This window comes from Pholcus phalangioides, unplaced genomic scaffold, assembly GCF_987345545.1.
Source record: "Pholcus phalangioides strain wild (caught in Gottingen) unplaced genomic scaffold, Ppha-v1.0 ptg000029l_1, whole genome shotgun sequence".
NCBI classification, from domain to species: Eukaryota; Metazoa; Arthropoda; class Arachnida; order Araneae; family Pholcidae; genus Pholcus; species Pholcus phalangioides.
Window position 1 is genome coordinate 2,342,265 of NW_028301619.1, and position 18,490 is coordinate 2,360,754.

General features: G+C 33.8%; 1 protein-coding gene across 3 annotated transcripts in view; it reads left to right on the top strand.

Annotated features, from left to right (window-relative positions):
* The window catches only part of LOC149067575 (transcriptional adapter 2-beta-like), a 122,769-nt gene that overhangs the window by 60,787 nt on the left and 43,492 nt on the right, over positions 1 to 18,490 (top strand). For all 3 annotated transcript variants that reach the window (XM_089252564.1, XM_089252563.1, XM_089252565.1), the window contains exons 8-10: positions 10,683 to 10,786; positions 14,723 to 14,798; positions 15,445 to 15,595. In XM_089252564.1, coding sequence (XP_089108690.1) covers positions 10,683 to 10,786; positions 14,723 to 14,798; positions 15,445 to 15,595 — 331 coding nt within the window. The remainder of the gene's footprint in view (positions 1 to 10,682; positions 10,787 to 14,722; positions 14,799 to 15,444; positions 15,596 to 18,490) is intronic.

Below are 18,490 nucleotides of genomic sequence, written 5' to 3' on the forward strand. Positions count from 1 at the left end.
TACTCAAGAAATGTTAAATATGTTGTTCTTTGTGTTCTGGCTATGAGGTGAAAGCACAAAAATTCTTGTTCAACAACAGATTTTGATGTGGTCATAATGTGGATGTGATTGCAATTCACCTTTATTAAAAAAACGTGCCCCCACGTTAATATTCTTGAGGAACTTCTAACATATAGGGGACACACTGGAGCTTGCAATTCATCAAAGTGTGCTATCCGACCACTGTTCATAACATTTTGAGGTACTCCCACAGCCAGAAGTTGCAACGGTTGAGGTCAGGTGAACTGGCGGCCGGCCAGGTGTCATGTCATCCTGTTATAGTCGAAATGTCAAAATAGTTCTTGAGCAGCTGCTTTGCTGGTATTGCAATGTGCATCTTGATAGAAGTTGTTCTATCCACGCATCATCTATTTGCCCATTTTGCACTACTTGCACTTTTTTCTTTTGCCAAAGAAATTTTCATTGCTTCAGGAGTATCTGATAACAGCATCAGTATCTACTATACAGTAGAATTTTGATTAACTGACCTTAATGGTGAAAGTATAAAAAAAACAACTATTGCATATTAAGACTGGGAGATATACTGTATGAGATGTGCTACTTCTTATGGGAGAGAAAATGAAAATATCTGTGAGGTAATATAACCACTTGTACACTAGTCTTTGTCCTTTAGGGACAGCTGGTGTCTATTGGATTATAGGACCACCTGCCCCTAGCATGATGGTGTCACTACTGTTGCTGCTTCTTTGTGAAGAGAAAAAACCCTGTGAGATAATACACCACTACATTTAGATGTGTGATGCAATCCTTATTCATGAATTTGCTAAAGATAGAGCAATACAATTGAGCGACCAACGTTAGTATACCCAAAATTACAAAAAAGGAACCACGGCTATATGTGTTACGGAACTATATGAAGTTTCTTCATCACAGTAGCAGAAAAAAGAGAAATATAGTAAAAACACTCCTTATATAGCGGGAGTTACTCGCTGTTGTACACAAAAGAGTTGAATTCAAAATGAACCGGCAACAAGACCAAAGGAGGAGGACAGAAAAAAGAGAAATGTCTGAGCCAATCATAAACGAGAACGTGTTCTCATTTGCAATTGGCTCCACCATTTTTCAAAGGTATTCCAATGGTATTTTCCAATACCATTTTTCTTTTTTCAGTCCCCCCTCCTCTGCTCTTGTTGCCAGTTCATTTTGAATTTGACTCTTTTGTCTACAACAGCGAGTAACTCCCGCTATAAGGACTATTTTTCAAGCCACTTTATGAGACTTTTTGAAAAAAAACCACTTATACTATCTTATGCCATTTAAGGATGTGCCATCAAAATACACTCCAAGAATATAAAATGTGGTAAGAATGAATGATTTTGGCTAATAATGAACCAATAAATTTTTCAAGGAAAAAAAAAATTTATTTAGGCCACTTTTATTTCATTTTTTGAAAAAAAACACTTGGTTAAAACTAAGGTTTAAACCAAACAACCCTGGCACAGACCAAACATATTTGTACAGAATAGTCTCAGCAGTTTCAACAGGCATATTTCCTAAGCATTTAGAAAAAAAAACACCAAGCAAAATGTCTCGTGCCTGATGGCTAACTCATGCTAATTGAATTCTACGTTTGTATGTTACGAGGGAATCTCCTTCTGAAAATTTGATAATTCTAACAACACAATGTCATCAAGTTTTACACTCTAACTTGGTTTGCTATCAAAACTTCACACATCCTTCCTGTAAAGATGGCACACAGCACCTGTTCAGGCTCATCTCTGCCACTAGGTATTTGCCCACGGAACTGAAAGGCAAAATATATCCTGTAATTCAAAGAAACACTTCTCACACCCTCAAAATTAATTAATCATAATGCTGACCGACTGTGAACCACACATCCGGGAACCGGCAGCCCGCCGGATTAAAAAAAAAATAGACTCCGACTGTTTCAACTTCCTATTGTAAAATTTGATGTATCATCTTACATCGATCGATCTCATTGACTGGCAGAAGAACTTCTCTGATCCACCGATATTGAAATTTATACCTGACTAAGATATCCAACTATTTGTTGTTTACTACGCCTGCCATGTCACACACAAACTGTTGAAAAGGTGTTCAAGACTGTTACAGAAACCTCAGCCACATTGTGCTAAAAATCTGAGAGAGGGCTTCATAAAAAACCAAACAGTCTTGAAAAGCTATGCTGAAATTCAATAGTAAGAAAGATTTTCGTGCTATTCTGAAATATAATATAACTGTCATTTTTGTAAACTGTTTCTTGTTATAAATAAATTTTAATCATGCAATTTGCATTTATTTTATAGACACACATTGATTTTTTTTTTAATGTTATTGTAACAACTCAAAGAAAGTTTTTTTTTTCAAAATATGTATTCTCTAAAGTCAATCCGGAGGCAGAAGATAGCCCATTCTTAAAAAAATTTATATGTGAGCTAAATACATCATTTGACATCTTTTTCATGCTGTGCTGGATATAAATTTTAAAAAAAATTACATAGAACGGCGACCCACCCTAATATGCACCCTCGAATGGTTGGTAGCACATATCGTAACAAATCCATTGGAAATATATGACATTTGTTTTTGAAGTCGGGCGGATCTACAGTTCGCTGTTAGGAGGGGGACGCATGTGGTGAGCATATGTCCCACATTTTCCAGGACAGTCCCCATTTTCTCTTTGTTTCGATTTTAATGTTTTTTATTCAGTTTTCTTGAATTTCTTATTTAATGACAAACGATGATACAGGTAATTTTCAACAGATTGATTGAATGTTACATCATATAGAGGTTATGAAAATTTCATGAATTATCCATTGAGGGCAATATTGCACATACTGTTTGGGGGTTTGATCACCCCAATCACCTCTTCCCCATAGATCCATGCCTGGGTGAAGTGCAATTGTGCACTCTCTTTAAAAACACCCTTTATTGCTTTTGCTATTTTGATTGACCACAAATTCTATGAGCAAAAATTCTTGTTTAGGTGTCTTTTATATAACACAAAGTTTTTCCCATGAATTGCCCAAAACTAAAATTTAACATATTCCATTACAATATACGTAGCCTACGAACAAATTTTGAGGAATTATAACTTTAACACCTTTGTTGGAATATATAGATGTCTTGGTTTTAAGTGAAATATGGGTTTATGAAAATGAAGTTGCATTGTACAACATTCCAGATTTTTCTAAATTTTTTCAGTGTCTTAATGAAAATATACATAGAGGGGTTATTGTTTTTCAAAAAAATCACTCAATTTCAATCAAATAACCCTTGTAACAATGCAAACCGCTGAATATGTTGCAATTTATAGTGATCTTTTAAAATTGTTGGTTTTTAGTGTATATAGAACTCACATTCTCCTCTTACTGTTTTGTATCTAAAATTAGTCCGATTTCACAAACACTTAAATATCGGAATGTTCTGATTGGTGATATAAATATAGATTTATTGAATGATAATGATAACGTTGTCATTGAATATCTTGATTGTCTCTATGGCATTGGTTTCCAATGTTTCATCAATAACATAACCAGATCATATTCTTATGGCAGTGGATCATGTATTGACCGCGTTTTCATCAGAATGAGCTGAAACATTAAATGTGTTAAATCATTTATCTTTCAATCTAGTTTAACTGATCATTATGCAGTTGGCTGTAAATTAAATTTTATTAACAATACTTACAATTCCAACAAATTGAGAAAGAAATTTGTGTGTTTATCTCTGAATTTGCATATGTAGAAAGTGATCCCAATATTTCATTTGACTCTTTCCTAAAAAACTCTTGAAATTATCATTATGAATCATACTAAGTGCTTTTATAAACCGAAAACAGGGAAAAAGGGTTACAAGGAAGGTTTTGGATCTGAAAATAACTTTTTTACATGAATTTAATAAATGCCATACATAACAACAACAATGGAGATTTGTATCTAAAATATTAGGTACAGATGGGTCAAAACAATCATTGCCTATAGGAAGGGATTCAATTTTAACTTTAAATAATATTAATACCCATTTCATTACGATGTCAAATGGTAATAACTCTTCATATCAAAATTATGTTCTTACCTATTCAATTAACAATAATCCTCAATCTATGATTTTTTCTGAAATAAGTTATATTGCAGTTTTGAATATTATATCTGATATAACTCAAGGTAAAAATTGTTCTAACATTATTAATTCAAAGATACTAAGAGTGCTTCCAAATAATGTGGTTTCTTATATGGCTCAACTTTTTAATGACTACATTAAATACTCTATTTTTCCTGATGTTTTAAAAATTGCAAATGTTACTCCAGTTTACAAATCAGGAGATGTGAATGCTTTTAACAACTATAAAGCAATATCTGTTTTTCCAACATTTTTGAAAGTGTTTGAGACCATCATAAAAAACCGAGTGTTTGACTTCCTCAACAAGACAAAAAATTTTCTGATAATCAGCATGGGTTTCTACCTAAAAACAAATACTGAAACAGCATTAACTTTTACTCAATTTGTCTATGAAAATGTTGATAAATCTCACAAAGTAATAGCAATATTCTTGGATATAAGAAAAGCTTTTGATTCAGTAAAACACAATATTCTTTCGAAAATGTGCTCAATAGGCATCAGGGGTGGCACACACGATTTTATGAAATCATACTTGAAAAATAGAATCCAAAGAGTCACACACACAGATGTTCAAGTTTCTACAGTTCTCCTTTATTAATTAAAAGGGGAGTCCCTCAAGGCTCTGTTTTAGGTCCTTTATTGTTTCAAATATTCATAAATGAATTTTGTGACATTGATATTTTTGGTAAAATTATCTGCTTCACTGATGATACGGTGGTCATGTATACAAGTAATGATCCACTAGAGAGAGGTATTGAACTAAAAAATAAGTGAAGATGTTTTAAAAATTCGGAATTGGTTTCTTATATTAATAATCTGGAAATTAATATTGAAAAGAGCAAATACATGAAATTCTCCCTATGAAATAATTCTCCTGACCCTATTCAATTGATATACCATACCAACTAATGTAATCTCACCTCATGTTCATGTAACTGTCAAAAGTATTAAACCTCTGTCTCTATTTTGATAATAATTTAAAATAGAAATCACACGTAAACTTTCTGCATAATAAATTGAGGTACATGATTTTCAAGTTTTTATCTCAAAGGTCATATTAAGAGTGTTGATCAGAAATTTGTATTTTTCGTGGTTTCAATCACACATATACTACGGTCTTTGTATATATGGTGGAGATTACAATAGTAATATTTGTCCTATAATTAATCTACAAAAAAATAATTTGACTAATATATAATGTCTATAACACCCAGTCTAACATTCTTTTTCATAATTCTGGCGTTTTAACTGTTTTCCAGCACTTAAAGTAGCAATTGCATTTGCCCATGCACCAGGGTATTTTTCACAAAATGCAAAAGAAAATCTTTGAATGCGAAAGAAGTAGTAGCCACTTTCACAAAAATGCGTACATGAGGTACGAAACGAGTAGACATCCAACCATCAATCATTAGCATTGTAGAATTTTTCTAAAGCTTTACCCCTCATTTTTGCTTTTTTGCAAAAGGAATTTTTTATCTATCGTAAATTCTGCCATGTGCACTACAGTAAATTTTTGTAGACAAAATTGTATTCTATACCACATACACACAAAGATATTTTGCAAAAACACTTCATTTTCATAGCACCAAGGTTTTTCAATTCAATACCATATGAAATGTAAACAATTACTAATCTGCCTCATTTAAAAAGAAAGCTTAAAGAATATCTTCACTCAATAAATGATATTGAAATTTATTTTCACATAGTTCCGTAACTGCAAAACTTATTGATGTACCTTTTAATGTCTAATTCAAGTTGCACTTCGAAAGCCAGCCAAAATATGTACATATGTATGAATATACATTTCTTCCCCCTTTTTTTATTTACTTCATCATAATGGTTTATATTTATACATTATACATATTTACTATTTAATTTCATAATACTTGTGCTATTAATTAACTCGATTTTGTATTGATGATTATTTGTGTGTTTGAATTTATATATATATATATATTTTTTCCCCCCCATGAAAAGTTTATCAGTTTTTGATTTTTTATGATTATAATCCCAGTATTGGCAGCCATTTGCCTCTTGGGTATTGTTATTTTTGAGAGAGTAACTGGTATTTAATAAAATAAATTGAAAGTTGGAAATTGAATTTAGCATCACCCTGTAGATTGAATACTTGATATTTTGTTATGTCAACTGGCACAACTTTGCCACTTTTTTTTTTCTTTGAACTGATAGTGTGTAAATGTCATTCAAAACCATTAATCTTGATCTTTACTTTCACAATGTGTGGAAACATGACAACTTAAATAAACGTTTATTTGTATAAAAAATAGAAAAACTTTGCCAACTGTGTCAAAACCGGGGGAAATGACCAGAAAAAAGATTTTCTTAAATGATGAAAACACATTACTTTCAACTCTATTGTAAAGAAAGGTTTGCAGAAATGTTGAAAACATTTAAAACGGCAGGTTTAAAATTTGCAAACTTCAAAGCTCAAACAAAATTATATTTTCATTAAAAAAAGTGAATTTGCTATAGTTTTTTTACCTGTCATCAATTATTCATGTGTTGGCTTGTACGTCAAATTAAGCTTCATCAAGTACGTTTGGGAATAAAAAAACTTTCCTCTGTCAGTTGTACAAAGAAATGAAAACTCAAACTCTTCATCTCCATAGAATTGCTTGAGTTTACCAACAAAATGTTTGACACCTTTTCTCACCAAGAACTTAGCCACAACAAACATTCCAGTAGTTGTTTAAGAACCTTACCATCGATATCCTGGGCCACGTTGATATTCATCATTTCATCTATGGTTAAATCATGTCCATCTTCACAGGATAGAAGCGGAAACAGCAGGAGCTATTTATTCCTGTCCAAGCTCTTCAGTAGGTTATGCATCTTGCTCAGGTTCTGATTCAGATACGACATGTAAAGAAAATGCACAATCAGATTCATCACTTTGTGATGTTCATTCTTCTGATTGTTTATTTTTTCTTCTTTCAATCTGATTCATTGTAGAGGTACTCGGAATGGATTGGTCCTTTTTCATTAAGTGTGATTCGCTTACGGCTTCTAGTGCCACATCAATTGTCTGTCATTTTCTCTTCGGTAGACTCTGACTGTAATGTAAATCATAATTTTGATAGCTGCTGCCTCTCAACTTGGTACTAATGCATTTTGGCATCTGAATGATCTCTAAAGCAAACATGAAAAATGCACAATTTGAAAAAAATATGTAAGAATTTTAAAAAATAATTATAGATTGGCAAAGTTGCCCCCATTTTCATCAAGCTTCCTGTTGCAACATTGTCAAGTGATATTACCCCAAACCTAAACGCAACATAAAATTTATGTCTAAAAGCAATTCTGAAAGGGGATTATATTTTGTATCAAGCAAAACAAGTAGTTTTTATTTACAGGGTGTTTCACGAATGACCCCTAACTTTGAAAATAAATAACTCAGAAACGGTGATAGATAGAAGCATGAAACCAGTGGTATGTTTATTAAAAAACCGTAAGGATCTGATACAGAAACTTCTAAATTTTAGTTACAAATTGCGTCAATAGCTATTGCGCTGCAGGTATCATTACAGATCTCTATAAAGAGAGCTCAAATGCAGAGAACGATCAGTCAACGTAGATTTCACCGTTGAAACGTGATCGCTATTAGTGTATAGTGAAAGAAATTCCGGAAGTGATGTATTCCATAGAACATGTGGTTATTGTGTTGGAGTACCACCGATTTAATCACTGCCTTACCGTCACAAGGAGAAGTTTTCAAACGCGATTTCAAGTTGCAAAATGCCCAGATGGCAAAACAATTCGTGAGCTATTCAAAAAATTTCAACACACAAGTAACGTGGCTGATGTGTTTGAAATGTGTATCCCACCCACTCCGTCGTTACACCTGAAAATGCAACGACACTTGCTGCAGTTATTGAGCATCGTCCGAATAAATCTGTCTGCAGACCTGCAGCTAAATCTGGAATCATGCCATCCAGCACGTACAGAATCCTGCAGAAGACATTACACATGTTTACATACAAGATTCAATGCTGGCACGCCATACCAGTTAGAGCTGAACGATGAGAGGATTTTGCTAACGAGATGCTAAACATGATTATGCAACGAAAGAAAGTTGCATTCCCGGTTCAATTAATTATTTTATGTATTCCAATATTGTACCACAGATGACAAGAATGAATTAACACATTTTTGTTTTAAAACATTTATTTGAACATTCCGAGACCAAATCGCACACAAATAATATTTCATTCAAACTTGGATATAAATATTAGATTTTTCATTAAAGTTCTTTTAGCAACAGAATTTCTAGAAAAAGTTTTGGTCTCATCAATTACATTGCATCAGACCACCATCACAAGAGTCATACGATTCAATTGAGAGGTTCATTCCAACCATCACTCTCGATTTCACCGCAGCATTGGGGGAGTGGGTGGCCAACGGTATCTCTGACGAACTTCCATGCCAGTAGAATCGATGAATTCCAATTCGATCAGCAATGCAGTAGCCATGTTAAGAAATCCAATGACCACCATTAGCACATAATGTCGGCAGAGGTGATCGGCAACCAGGCGAAGCCATGCCCAAGTCTACTACTCAATCAACAGTTCATGATGACGGAAGAGACAATGTCCGGAGCGCACCTGACCGGGCAAAACGCCTTAGTAAGAACAGTTCAGTGCATTTGTGACTCTGTATATTTGCATTGTTCCAGCATACCACCACTATTTAAAGGGGCCATTCCCAGCATCCCCTGCTTCACCATCGAATCAGGATGCGCGATCTTCTGCTGTGGAAAACTAACACATTATGAAAGGCAAGTGCTATTTACATAACTATTCAGAATAAAAATACAAATATAACATGAAATCTGGCAATGCTGATATGTAAACAATGGTGGCCGATCAGCAAAAATCTACAGCGGACCAGTTCTCGGAGGTGAATTAAAGGTAAATAAAGATTTCAAATTGACTAGATCTAGGACTATTCCGCAGGGCCCAAGGTAATGTTACAATTGATAGTTCTGGTTTTGATGTCGCCCGAATATGGTTTACAGGTGAGGCGCATTTTCATCTGGATGGTTTCGTTAACAGACACAACTGGCAATTTTGGGGTATCAAAAACCAACATTATTCTCACCCACAACCATTTCATTGCCCAAAACTTACCGTTTGGACTGCAGTCTCCTTCAAAGGCATCATTGCGCCCTTTTGCATGCAAGAAACTGACGACTGACTGGCATATTGCGCTTTTGAAATAATTTGTCACCACTCAACAAGTGTGGGACAATCGACCAGGCACGCCTTGGTTCATGCAAGATGGGACTTGCCCACACCGTACACCAACTGTTTTTGACTTTCTGGACGAATATTTTGATGATTGAGTTATGCCGTTGAACTATTCTACAGTTAAGGGAAAAAGCATGGACTGGCCTCTGTATTCACCTGACCTCACCCCTTGCAACTACTTTCTATGGGGCAAACTGTTTACCGCAACAATCCTTTAACACTTAATGAGCTGCAGGAGGCTATTTGTCAAGCGTGTGTGTCGATTTCCGGTGACACTACAGAGTCAGACAACTTCATTCTTCGTTTGCAACATGTGTTGTGTGAAAGGCGCATATTTTGAATCACTTTTGATATGAATGCAATGAGGGCTGCTTGCATTGCCCACTATGTACAGCCTACTTATGGTAATGTCGCCTGCTGCGCCATCTAACAGCGCAATTTGTGACTAAAATTTTGAGGTTTCTGTATCAGATTCTTACGGTTTTTTTAATAAACATACCACTGGTTTCATGTTTCTATCTACCACTGTTTCAGACTTATTTATTTTTAAAGTTAGGTGTTCTTCGTGAAACATCCTGTATGTTTGACTGAATAAGCGGACCAAGACACTTTTGTGGGCTCCCAAGAACTCCTATTGTACAAGTTGAAAACAAAAACACTGAGAAAGAACTGTAAGCAACTGGTGAGGCTGAAAACATGCAAAAGGTTGTTGTTCAATCTCTTCTCTATGCGCTGAAAACATTAGTGTGTCTATATTGATTGGTTCAGGAACTTGGTAGGGTGCAAAACATCTTTTTCTAAAACTGGCAGAGTTGTCCCAGTTGATGGTATAGCTGCTGTGGTGGACAAGTGGTTACAGTGACGGACTCTCATCGCGAGGATCCCGGTTCAAATCCCACCATCGCGGCAGTGGTTGGCTGAAGTTGGTTTTCTGTGATTTCCAACTTCGAGGTGCAAATGTGAGCCGATCTCCCTGTTACAAGTCTCACAGCAGAGAACAACGGCTTACAATGGTCCAATTATTCATTCATTACACTTCAATCACTATGAGTTGAGAAAAAACTCAGTTAAAAAAATTGATTGCAGATGGCAGCACTACACATAACAAGCATTACACAGAAACAAACTTCACTGAAGGTTCACTATATGTACACACATTCCAACATGTACCAATTCGTAAAAAGTTTTGCAGAGGAATATGGACAAAGTGCATGTCTGGTTTAGTAGTTGGTAGTATATCTGACGCTTGTTTAATTTTTTTTACATATGCAGACCCTTGCTTTTCTGAAGTTCTTCCTCCTCCAATGTCTGAAACAAGTTTTGAAATATATAAAAAGACATTAGGCTATATGCCTAGAAGAGAGGACTTCGAAATTGTAAGTGATTTTTTTTTTTTGCTATTTTAAAGGTAAATGTCTGATTTAATAAACAAATAAATTAATTTTTAAGAAAACTAAGTAATTTGTAGAAGATACACAGATGTGTCACATATACTAAATATGATGGCCAAATTAAATAAATTGTATTAGCATAAAGGAAATCCATAAAAAAGTTGAAAGATTTTTTATGTAAAAATTAATGTTTGTTTCCAACATCAAATCAGTTTTACCCAGTTGTGATGTAGTCATATAGGTGGAGATAGACACGAAAGGCTGGGGAGGCATGATGAAGCCAATTCCTGTATATGCATATACATTAGATCTGTCTGTTCCGTCATTGATGCTGGGAGAGGAGCATGACTCCCTCCTTTATCTCCACCCATGTGTGGTCAGCTCATTTCTTTGTCTCATCAAGCAAATGGGAAAGATAAGCTTGTAGAATGTAGACTTACCAGTTTGATATTAAAAGTCTTGCACTGAAAGCATTTGTCTGATCCTTTTTTATGCATTTTCTTAGTTTAATCATCAATTTTACATGAAATGTTTCAGACGCTGTAATAACTTGCTCTTTGTTTTTGTTTATACTGTGAAACTTTGGTTAAGGAATGACTTGTTTGCTTGTATATCGAAACACTCATAAACCATTTTGACTCTAAACAAAAACGATTTGCATTATGAATGAAAGATTTGCTCATAATGCATGATTGCTCATAATTTTTATTTTATGTGATCGCAACTGAACCAAGGATTCTTTTCTTTCACCCAAACACAAACATAATGTAGCATTATGCATAATCTTCAGCAAAAAGAGTAAACCTTGTTCTCTGAGAGTTTTGGAAAAACCATTTACACTAAGTACTACCTTTAGATCGTTGGTAAAGCTTGTTATGTGGTCACCAAGAGAACACCCAATTCCACTTGGAGATAATTGTGGGCTAAGTACATTATTGAACGTTACTTTGAAAGGTTAGCTCATGAACAGAAGCCACCATTTGTCAAGGAGATTGTGTCTTTGGGGGAAGACTGTGGAGACTGGTAGTGAATTTGGGTGACATTCAAGAATTAGTGGAGGAACATGGCTAGGAGTTGACCACAAACAATCTCCATTGCATGCAACTTCAGCAAGTAGCTAATTATGGATGTTGGATGTGATCTAATGGTTGAGTCTTAGGAGAAGGAATAGAGAAATAAGGAGGAATTTTTCACTTCAAAAATGAGATTATAGAGATGTGTAAAATGTGGGAAGCTGTAGCAGTGCGAGCAATGAATTGGTCTAATGACAATACAATTCCTCATTTCCACTAAATCCTCAAAAGGAGTCAAAAGCGAGGGACATTGTATTGGTTGATTTTTGAAGTCAAACAAAAAAAATAAGATTGTGGTAAGCTAGCAGATAAAATACGAGTCCTAAATAATAGTCCTCTACTGTTGGTTTAGAGTGGGCTAAATTTGTAAAATTATTGTATGTTTACTTTATGCCATTATTATATTATTTGTTATACTATTAATGCATTGTGTTATTTATTAAATGGCATGTTTATGGTAATGAATAATTGTGGAACGAATCATCCGAGTTTACATTATGTCCTATAGGAAAATTTGATTTGATATAAGAGTGATTTGAATTATGTGCATGTTCATGGAAAGAATTATGCTCTTAAACCAAAGTTCCACTGTGTACTTACATTTACTTATCTCCACTTTACACTTTTAGTTTTAGGAGTTTTTAACATGTTCTGCTAATCATTGAGTTTTTGTTATGTAATTTCTATTAAATCAATTGTTTAGCTTCGAATGAACTGAAGTAGTGATTTTGGAATCTGACTGCAAAAAGAGTTATCACCATGTGGTTCTAGTAGTTATATTTTCTTAATCTATTTCCTACATCCGTGGTGGTACATGCGTTATGAAAAGAGAAATAAAAAAATATCTGGAAAGTGAGATTCACAGAGGCGGACAATTCAACCAGGCTTCAAATAATAGTAATTCTTATTTTAACATAAAAATTCAGTTCATAGCATGCCAGTGTTCATGGCCCCCTCCCCACAAGGGTGGGGCTGTTAGGGCTCCAGCCCAGGGGCCTTGAGACAAATCTTACTGTTTTTGTTTTTACACTAAATTTACTATGGAGGGGCCTAGCTCCAGGATGTGGAGATGTGAAGGTGGCATTGATATCAACAAGACCACTTATTAGCCAAGGCTGAAAAATTGCAAAGGACCAAAAAATCATTAGCCAAAAAAAATAGTAGTCTGATGTTTCACTTTATGAATAATTTTCTAATTTTTGCAAATTCATATCTTAACCATAAAATTTAATTAAATTTCAATTTGGATTGATTTTTGCTATTTTATTTCCCCTTTTGCTATTTCAGTTCAGAGATACCAATCACAAAACTCATGTAAGAAATTTCCTGTAGGACTCGCCTATGTCTATAGCAACCACGTTAAAAATGCAAAAAATTGAATCATTCTTTTCTCAAAAATAGGTGATTAAAAAAAAACTTTATGGCATAAAAAGTGAAGTTTTAGTTTTCTAAATTATGTTAAACTTTCACACCTCATTAATGGCACATCTTTAGGAAGTAAAAATGAGTGACTTGATTAATAAAATAATATTTTTATTTTATAAAGCATATGCTCATAAGTGAGGACATTGGTTATTAAAAAGTTCATTAAATAAGAATGTGTATTACTTCCAGATTAGTTCAAACACAGTTTCAATTCTTCTGTCATTCTTGGTTTCATTTTGTTCATTTCCTTTAGTTGTCCCCAAATTACAAATTTATGAGGTTTAAGATCTGGAGAGAAGGAATGACCCAGTAATGGGGAAGCATGAAATGTCATATGCAGCAAGTACCTAAAGTTGCATATGTGACAACACTGTCCCATTAAAGATTAAAATTATCATCTAACCAGAGCACATTGTTGTGAATGTTATCATAATAGAATGTGAGCATTAGGTGAAAAATACAGATCTTTGTTACTTGGTGTATTGGTTTGTAATTGCATAATCTCAACTTTATGAGAATGAATAAAAACATACAGAACAAACTTATTGTGGTTTTATACTAAGAAAAACCAGCATACTTCCCTACTAATCTCTTAAGAATTTCTGGGACTGTCCCTGATTTTTCTAATTCCTTAAAGCAGTGGTTTCCAAAGTTTGGGTCCTGACTTTCTAGGGGGGAGCAGTGTGAGTGGACTAAGGGGGGTCGTGAGAGATTTTCCAAAATAAAAATGTCCAAATGATAATTTATATTCATTTTTTGCAATGTAAATAAAAATGTCAAAACAAAAAATACCTTTATTCAACTGAACTACTTACTATGTATCAGATGATGTAATTTTATCAAATTGTATTTGAAATCAATATATCAAGTTAATACTTATACAGTGTGACTTGGAAAGAATCGTTCTATTTCAAAATTATATAAGTATTTTTCAAAATTAAAAAACCAGAATACATGACAATTAATATATGGGGAAAAATGTCCACATTATATGAACAATATTATTAATAGTGGATTGCAAGCAAAGAATCATTTGAAATTAGATGATTCTTTCTGAATCACACAGTATATATGTATATAAAAATCAAGGAACGTACACATCCCTACACATCTAGTTTCATAAAAAACACTGTGACTACAAAGAGACAAACACGTCGTTCTATACAGAAAATGCAAGGTTTCAAATTAATAAAACGTTTATTTAGACTGGCCAATGTTCTATGACTAACTAAACTTACAGATAACGCCTGTCAGTTAAATAAGGGACTGTCAAAAATTTGCTAACTCTCTCCCCCAAATATGTTTTACTTAAAGCATCTAATTTTGGCCATCCCCGAATTTGCTTTTCAATAAAATAGCTAGCATGTGTGTGATTTATTTGGGTTAACAGTTATTTTCAAATTAATTGTAATTTTTTTTAAAGGAATATGAAGATGATGCAGAGCTTGAATTGATTGATGATGAGATCTCGTATTCGTCCAAAGATGAAGTCGAATCAGGTATGTTTAAAAGTGTTTTCTTATTTAATTCTTATTTTACAGTTACCACTCAATTTTAGGAATTGGTGCGTTTTTACAAACTAGTTTTCTGGTAAACGATATATCTTTTTCTTTGAACATCTTTCCATTCACTTATGATTTTATGAACTTATTTGCTTAAGTCTGTTCAAGTTTGTAGAAATGAGCATTGTGCTTGTATATTTATATTGATTTTTCTTAAGTTTTTTTTTTCAGACTACGGTAGACTCTTGCTAATCTGGCACATATCAGACCAAGGTGTGCCAGATTATATCAAAATTCCTGCATTACTGGAAATCAATTAAAAAAGCCCATTTATAAATAATATAAACTTCAGCACGCAGACATACAGTTATGTTTTCCTCATCTGTGCTCAAAGAAAACTCGCCTAAAATGCTGGATTATTGAGAGAGTACTGTATTTACATAACCAGTGTAAATATATAATAAGAATAAATTTTATAATCAAGTTGTACATCAATTTAAATCCATTGCCATCGTATCACCTACCCATGATCCAAATTTCTTTTGCAAGTTTGGAATTTTAATTGTATCCCATGAGATTCTCGTGCTATTTTTTAAATTGAAATGTAAAAAGTTTAGTTTTCATGCATTTCATATGTTTTCAGGCTTTAAAGATGCTGCTTTTAGCAGATATAATGACACTTTGAGAAAGAGACTCAGCTTGAAAAGTTTTGCCAGAGAGCATGATAAAGTGCAACAATTTTTTATGTCTGATGGTAAACCGAAGCCAGAACCGAGTACATTGACCGGAAATTAGTGAGTTTTTTTCTTTCCTTTGCAGTTAATATAAAAAATGAAGCCAAACCGTATGTAAAATATCAAGAAGTGAGTCATTTGTAGTTAGAAGCAAGTATACTGCCATGAATCTAAATCCAAGCAGTATGAAAAAAAGAAAAGAATAAATAAAGTTTATAAAACAAATACTATAATGACGGCTCACAATCACAAAAAACTGTTATAATAGACTTCTTGTTAAAAGCAGATTTTAGTTAGTTACTCTGTCTAGTAACTTTGTAATTATTTACCTGCATTATAATTGTCTTTTCAATCATTTCATTCTCATGCAAGCAAATGTGAACAGGATTCCAGTCAAAAAATTTATTTTTGGCTTGCAGTTTTTTTGCACAGAATTTTGTATTCTCCAAGAGATTAAGCTGAGCAGTCGACCAAATAATTAAAGTTCTCAATTATTGCAGTCACGCTCTATTCCACGACTTTAAGGACTCAACATTGTTCTGCGAATGAGGTTTCTGTAGCAGGATTTGTCCAGGAAAGAAAAAGTATATGTTACAGTCTAATAAATTCCTGTAGTCTGTCATTTATGTAACAGAAATCTAAAACTATATAAGTATTTACTAATAATCACAAACTTACACAATGAAATGTCTAGGGCACACAATTCTATTGTTATTATGTTGTGTCATATCTGGTTATTATTTCTATCTTGTGATTGGTCCATCTGGATCTCTCCACATAATTCAAAGAACATAAATGTCCTTTTGACCTTCTCGAAATTTATTTATAATGGTATTGACAAGAAAAAATTTATTGTTGCAATATTTTCAGATACTTCAAAAACTTTTGAAAATATAAGTATAAACCATTAGGTATATAGGTTATTTATTGATTTCAAAATTTTGGATGGAAAGTTTTCAGTAACAGCTCTATGAGAAAAAAGTGAATTTTCCTTCTTTTTTTCAGGGGCTCCAATAAGTAAAGACAATGAAAGAGTGCTATGGATGTCAGATAGCTTGTATATAAATGATTGAATAATGTATGCTCTCATGCATGCTTTATTCAATGTTCACGAATTGTTAGGGGGGCTTTTCACAAAACCCTTAGAAGCTCAAACTCCTGGGATTTGACCAACTGTGTCCCATCCTTCTTTCTCAACTAGACCAGTGAAAAGATATAATGTTTGAAGCTAATTTAATTTAGTCAATTTGCATTATAAATAGCATAAACAATTTTTGGTGTGTGGATGAGGGATAAACAATGAATTGGTTAAAAAGAAATAGAACTTGACAGCTATCTCCTTCTAGAGAATATCTAGTATCTTTAGTTTCAATCATTTGGTTAAGCATAAAATGGGATATTTTTGCAGTCTCGTAGGAAAGTTTTAGAAGTATTTGTAAAACACAATAAGGCCAAACAGTATCAAATGGTAGAGCACACTGGAGAAATAATTTTCTATCGTAAAATGCCTGACACATCCAAGGAGAGATGGTTGGGGAGGGGGAGATCAATGCCCCAAAGAGCCAAAATAGTATTGGAAAATAATAATTCGTAAAACTGTCACTGTATGTTACTGTGAAACTATCACTCATTACTATTCAATCTAAAATATCAAAACATTCTCAACTGAATATTTTTATTTTTGAACAAATGTCTTTATCTATTTGTTTACAGATGAATCAATTTCTAATTGAAAAATTCCTTTACACGTGAAAGTACCAAATCATTTTTACTGAAAATATAAAAAATATTGTGTGTGTATTGAATATATATCAACAAACCCTGCTTCCCCCTTGACACATTGACCCAGGTCTGCGGCTGTAAAATGCATGGTTGAAAATCAAATGGGATCGACCTTGTCATTATCCTCAAGTGCACTATGGAACCTTTGTGTTCCTATTAATTATTTTCAAGACAAAAAATGCAAATACCAAGGTCACAACAGACAAAATGCTCAACGAGGTGGCTGAAAAAAGATACCCATAAAAATATGGTTGTTGAATATATATCTAAACTATATCAAAAATACAGCAACCCAATAAGAGCAATAAAAATACCAATAATTATGATATAATATAAATATACATACTGCCTATAAAAAATTGTGGTTGTCTCATCTAGGAATGGATAGGTTCACGATTTATCCCAATATGTTTATTGTATTTCTTTTTAAAAGTATTCGTCGTGTTAGAATTCAATACCACCCGAGGTAAGGTATTCCATTTATTCACAACTCTGTTATGGGCAAAATTTCCTGCGATGCCGCAACCTAGAATTGTCCCTTACTAATCGATACTGGTGCTCCCTTGTCGAAGCAGTTGATTGGTGATATTCACCATTCATTTTATCGATCCCAATGCAAATTCTAAACAGTTCCATCATATCCCCCTGCGCTTTTCCAATGTTTCCATTTTCTAAAAATCAAGTCTCTCTCTTCATAGCTCAACCAAGTCTATGTCCCTCTGTAGGTATGGTTTCCAAAACCTTACAGCATATCCCAGTCCAGGGCAAACTAAGCCTCATACAAAGGGAAGAGTGATTTCAGGAAAACAGAAAAAGTCCTTTTTGAGGATGAAATCAAGCATTCTTTATTATTTTTTAACCACTGCTGAACAATGTTCAGAAAATCTAAGCTGTTTGTCAATGAGGATTCCCAAATCGGCGATCCTATTTGCATCTGGAAGGACATCACCATTCAACTCCTAAGTGAAACGTTGGTTTTGTGAACCAAAATGAGGGACCATGCACTTTTCAGTGCTAAAGATGATGCTGCAATCATATTCAAGAAGTTTTTCTGAGACCTTTTGCTTTGATTTCTGAATACCCCCCATAAGGTTCACATCATCTGCAAATTTGCTTACACTCCCATTGATATGCTATTCAAGCTTATTGATAAAAAGTGAAAATAGAATGGGA